Source organism: Suricata suricatta, chromosome 6 (genome assembly GCF_006229205.1).
Source record: "Suricata suricatta isolate VVHF042 chromosome 6, meerkat_22Aug2017_6uvM2_HiC, whole genome shotgun sequence".
Classification (NCBI taxonomy): Eukaryota; Metazoa; Chordata; class Mammalia; order Carnivora; family Herpestidae; genus Suricata; species Suricata suricatta.
In genome coordinates, this window is record NC_043705.1 from 54025843 (window position 1) to 54030664 (window position 4822).

Consider the following 4822-nt stretch of genomic DNA (forward strand, 5'->3'; position numbering starts at 1 on the left):
ATGCATATATATTCATGTAATTTGTGTTTTTTTTCCTTTTGTTACAGAGTTGGGGTTGCTTTGTTCCTTTCTCACTTTGCACGTGGAGTTTCCTCATTCTCTCTTTTTTTAATAGCTGCACAATTGCCCGTTTGATTAGTTTAACTAGTCGGCTCTATTTATTCCCCTGACCTTGCTATTGGCCCTGCTAAGGAGTCTTCGTGTTTGAACCAGTGTTTCTTTCCTCCTCTATTTTTTAAAAATGTTTTGTAACGTTTATTTATCTTTGAGACACAGAGAGACAGAGCTTGAATAGGGGAAGGGCAGAGAGAGAGAGGGAGACACAGAATCTAAAGTAGGCTCCAGGCTCTGAGCTATCAGCACAGAGCCCGACACCAGGCTCGAACTCAGGGAGCGTGAGATCACAACCTGAGCTGAAGTCAGCCACTTAACCGACTGAGCCACCCAGCCGCCCCTTTTCGCCTCTATATTTAAAGTTCTTCCAGTCATCAACTTCCTAGCACCTGAATGTAAGTTCCACTCAGATTCCCTGCAGGGAGGGTATGGAAGGCTTCCTCTCTGCTTCTCATTTGCCTTCTCATCTCATGCCCTAAATGGAAGCTGGCCCTTCCCCAGGGACCCTCGGGCCGCAGTGCACACCTGTTCCTTCTGATGATTAAAAACAGAGCCAGAGACACTCCCATTTGAATCTCTCGTGGCTGGTAATCCTTGTCCTCCGGGGAACAGGTGTGCCTGGGTGGAATCCGGGTATGAAGGGTCGAGTTTAATTATAAACACCTGTTGGGGGAGTTGTGCATCAGATGAACAGGTATGAAGTTGGGTATTTTCTTCATCTTCTAGCTATTTTTAACCTATGTTTTATTTTATTTTTTTTCTGTGTGTTAATGACTGTATTTGGTATCTGATTGTTACCTGGTGATCCCGCTGAACTGCTAGCTTTGGGGGGGATGGGGCTGGCGAGGAGAAAACTCGCCTGCACAGGGCCCCTCCACAACCTGCCCTAGATGCGCAGGCGCTTTAACTGAAGGGCATTATGGTCTGAGGAGCCTCCCCCGAGGTGTGGGAGGACTGGGGGAGGCAGCGTTCTGTTTTGATGCTTGTGTTGATGTTTCCCCGCCTGCTTGTTTTGAACAAGTGTCTTCTTCCCTGAGTTTGGTGGCCAGTTCAACATGCCCACTCAGCTGGAGATTGCCATGAACATCATGATTAGAGTCTTCCACCAGTACTCTGGCAAGGAAGGGGACAGGTTCAAGCTCAACAAGGGGGAGCTGAAAATGCTCCTGCAGCAAGAGCTCACGGAGTTCCTCTCGGTGAGTCGCAGCTTTCGGTCCCATCAGGGGAGGGTGGATGTGGCACACACATAAGGACAGCTTGTGTGTACGGTCTCCTATGACTCTGTCGCCAACAGCGCACTTGGTTTTGTTTCTGTAAATGATTGTTTATTTTTGAGACAGAGAGAGCTGGGGAAGGGGCAGAGAGAGGGAGACTGAGGACCTGAAGCAGGCTTTGCACTCACAGCAGCAAGCCCAATACGGGGCTTGAACTCAGGAACCTCGAGATCATCACCTGAACCAAAGTCAGCCGTTCAACCAACTGAGCCACCGAGGTGCCTCTCAACAGTGCAGTTGGTACCGGGATTCAAGAGCCAGGCAAGCTAACACTACAGGCCTTGGTTTTCTGTGTCCTGTCGATCCCTGAACAACACAGGTTTAGGCTGCGTGGGTCCTCTCGTCTGTGGATCTTTCACAGCGCAGTGCTGTAAATGTATTTTCTCTTACGATTTTCTTAATAACGTTTCCTTTTTTCTAGCTTTCTTTATTGTGAGAGCATAGTATATAATATCACATACAAAATATGTACTGATCTACGGTTGACATTATCAGTAAGCCTCCTGTCCACGCAGGCTGTTTGCAGTATTTGGGAAGTTACAACTTTCTGGGGAGTCAAACTTAGGCACAGATTTTCATCTCTTTGGGAGGGGTTGGCTGTCCTTATTCCTGTGTGGCTGGAGAGTCAACTGTATATCGGCATGAACCCTTTTCCATATCGCCTGTGGTGAGGGTTTCTTGAGGTTCTGAAAGATATTTAGGCTTTTCTCAATTATTCAACATTCCAGTGCAGCAAAGAAACAGCTAGCTTTACCAGGAGTTTTGGTCATAAGTAGTGGCTCAGGTTAACACCTGGGGCTTTGCCTAGCTGTCTATGAAATTAATATTATGTATGGGACCAGAAATGAAGCCTGGGCGACTTGATGCTGTGGTGGCAGGTTTTCTAGTGAATGACAAATACTTAGCTTTGTCAGAGAAGCACAGGCTGGTTCTGGGTGACAGAACGGGTGTGTCTGGCCAGTGAGCAGTTGTAGCAAAGAGATTCACATCTCAAAATAGCCAGGAGTTTAAAAATCTACACACAGATGCTTACAATGGAGTGTTTGGGGACAGAGGGCTCTTCCCTTCCGAGGAGAACCCTTTACCCTCATGTTTATGGAGCCGCTTTGAATCAACTGGAGCCCAAGGTGCTGTCCCTGCGTGATGTGATTTGTCCAAACCCTGTATTAAGACTCGAGTGTTTGTAATCACAATACTCTCTTCTCCTTGGCCCTCTATATGAAAAAGTGTTTTTCAAGTAATATCTATGCCCAATGTGGGGTTTGACCTCGACTCTGAGATCAAGAGTCACATGCTCTGCTGACTGAGCCAGCCAGGCACCCCTAAAGTAAAAACTTCTTGACATAGTAACTCTTTAAAAAAAATTTTTTTTAATTTATATATTTTGAGACAGACAGAGACAGCCCAAATTGGGGAAGGGCAGAGAGAAAAAAGGAGAGGTAGAGTGAGAGAGAGAGAGAGAGAGAGAGAGAGAGAGAATCCCAAGCAGGCTCCTCACTGCTATCCTAGAGCCTGACTGGGGTTTTGAACTCACTAAACCATGAGATCATGACCTGACCCGAAACCAAGAGTCAGACACTTAACTGACTGAGTCCCCCAGCCACCCCCAACATTGTACCTTTTTAGGGATTTTAGACATCCCCAGGAACTTAAGAAAAATTTTTTTTCCAAATTCACTTTGGCTACTGAAGTTCATAATATTTAGAATAAAAGTCTCAGCAGGTCACACTTGGCACATAATTTAAGTGAGACTTATAATTGTTTTGATCAAGTTGATTTTGATCAATTAACATGTCCAACCTTTTAATCATTGTCACCTATTGAAAGGGCCCAGAGGGAATTCCTGGAGGCAATGAACTACTTTTAAAAATATTTCTGACCCCATATCGTGCTCCGTGCTGACAGTGCAGAGCCTGCTTGGGATTCTCTCTTTCTCCCTCTCTCTCTGACCTTCCCTGCTCCTTCTCGCTCTCTCTCAAAATAAATAAACTTAAAACAATTTCTCATCAACTACCAATCATAGGACAAGGGGGTGTTTCCTAGTCCCACCCTTTCTGGACCCTGACCCCTTCTATGGGCTCCGTGTTTCACTTTGCCCCCTTAACATGGAGTCATCTTTACAATAACTACGCTTTATTAGGTGCCTCTTTTGTGTCTGACACGTGTTGTGCTAAGTAAGGCTGTCACATAAAATATTGTACTTCCCATGCAATATTTGGGACATACCTAAAAAATTATTCATTGTCATTTGAAATTCACATTTAACTGGATGTCCTATATTTTTATTTACTACATCTAGCAACCTGGTGCTAAGCACTTATAAAAGGGTTTGAAGTATCCCGCAACTTTGTGGGGAGATTTATAAATAAGCAAATTAAAACGTGTTAAGTGATGTATTTGCTCAAAGCCCCCTTGTTGGTAAATGGGAGAGCCACTTACTATCCCCTTTTGGCTTTAAAACCTGCTTTGTCCCACGTCTCCCGTCCTGGCCCTCCCCCTTTGAGGTAGTGTAAGTGCGTTTTCAGGATCAGCATCTCATGCTGATGAAATGCCGTTTGTCTTCTCCGCCTTTAGCTCTGAGCCAGAATTCTCTGGCCCTGGGGCAGAAGGCTAGACTCACTTAGAATTGGTGCTTGGTTTAAATCTACCTGCAAATAGGCTCTTGGAAATTGTCCTTAGATTCTGAAATGGAAACAAAAACTTTAATGTAAATAAAAAGCCAGTGCAATTTCAGTTGTCGTTATGAACCTCAAAGCCTGGGAGTTAGTAATTTTCTCTTTCCTTTTAGTGCCAAAAGGATCCCCAGTTGGTTGATAAGATAATGCAGGACCTGGATGCCAATAAGGACAACGAAGTGGATTTTAATGAATTCGTGGTCATGGTGGCAGCTCTGACAGTTGCCTGCAATGATTACTTTGAAGAACAATTGAAGAAGAAAGGAGAGTAAAGATAAGTAGTAAGCTGGCCTAAGGGCAGAAGTACATCATAGTTATTTGCTTCCTGTTCATCTACAGTCTTCAGACCTCTAGTTATAGTAATGCCATTAATAGAAATAATATTCATATAATATTATTTATACAAACCAGTACTATGAAGTGGTGTGTGCCTTAATATATTGGTTTAAATATTCCAAATCTTAGAGGCCCTGCTCAAAATTTTCCTATGCCATTACGGATGTTATATGCATTTTGGTATCTGTCAGAGAGCAAAGCGTCACAAAATTTCACTACTTTCAAATGAGACTAAAGCCTAGCAAACTTTGAAGAGACATTTGTCACCCTGGAATTGTATTCAGAGCTTGTTACCCTATTACTGACAAGAAGTGGCTCTCCAACCCTCTGATGATTCTGCTTCAAGTAGAAGAAGTTGTGCGGTCCGAAGCAGAAGGCTGATAAATAGGAGAAAGTGTTGGCTTTGTCAGTGAGCTGGGTCAG

General features: G+C 44.1%; 1 protein-coding gene across 1 annotated transcript; it reads left to right on the plus strand.

Moving 5' to 3' along the window:
• Positions 1-1169: 1169 nt before the first annotated feature.
• S100Z (S100 calcium binding protein Z) lies at positions 1170-4348 on the plus strand. The gene is made up of 2 exons (XM_029941091.1): positions 1170-1310; positions 4177-4348. Exons 1-2 carry the CDS (start codon positions 1170-1172, stop codon positions 4333-4335), a joined length of 300 nt encoding a protein of 99 aa, XP_029796951.1. The 3' UTR covers positions 4336-4348.
• Positions 4349-4822: the final 474 nt, after the last annotated feature.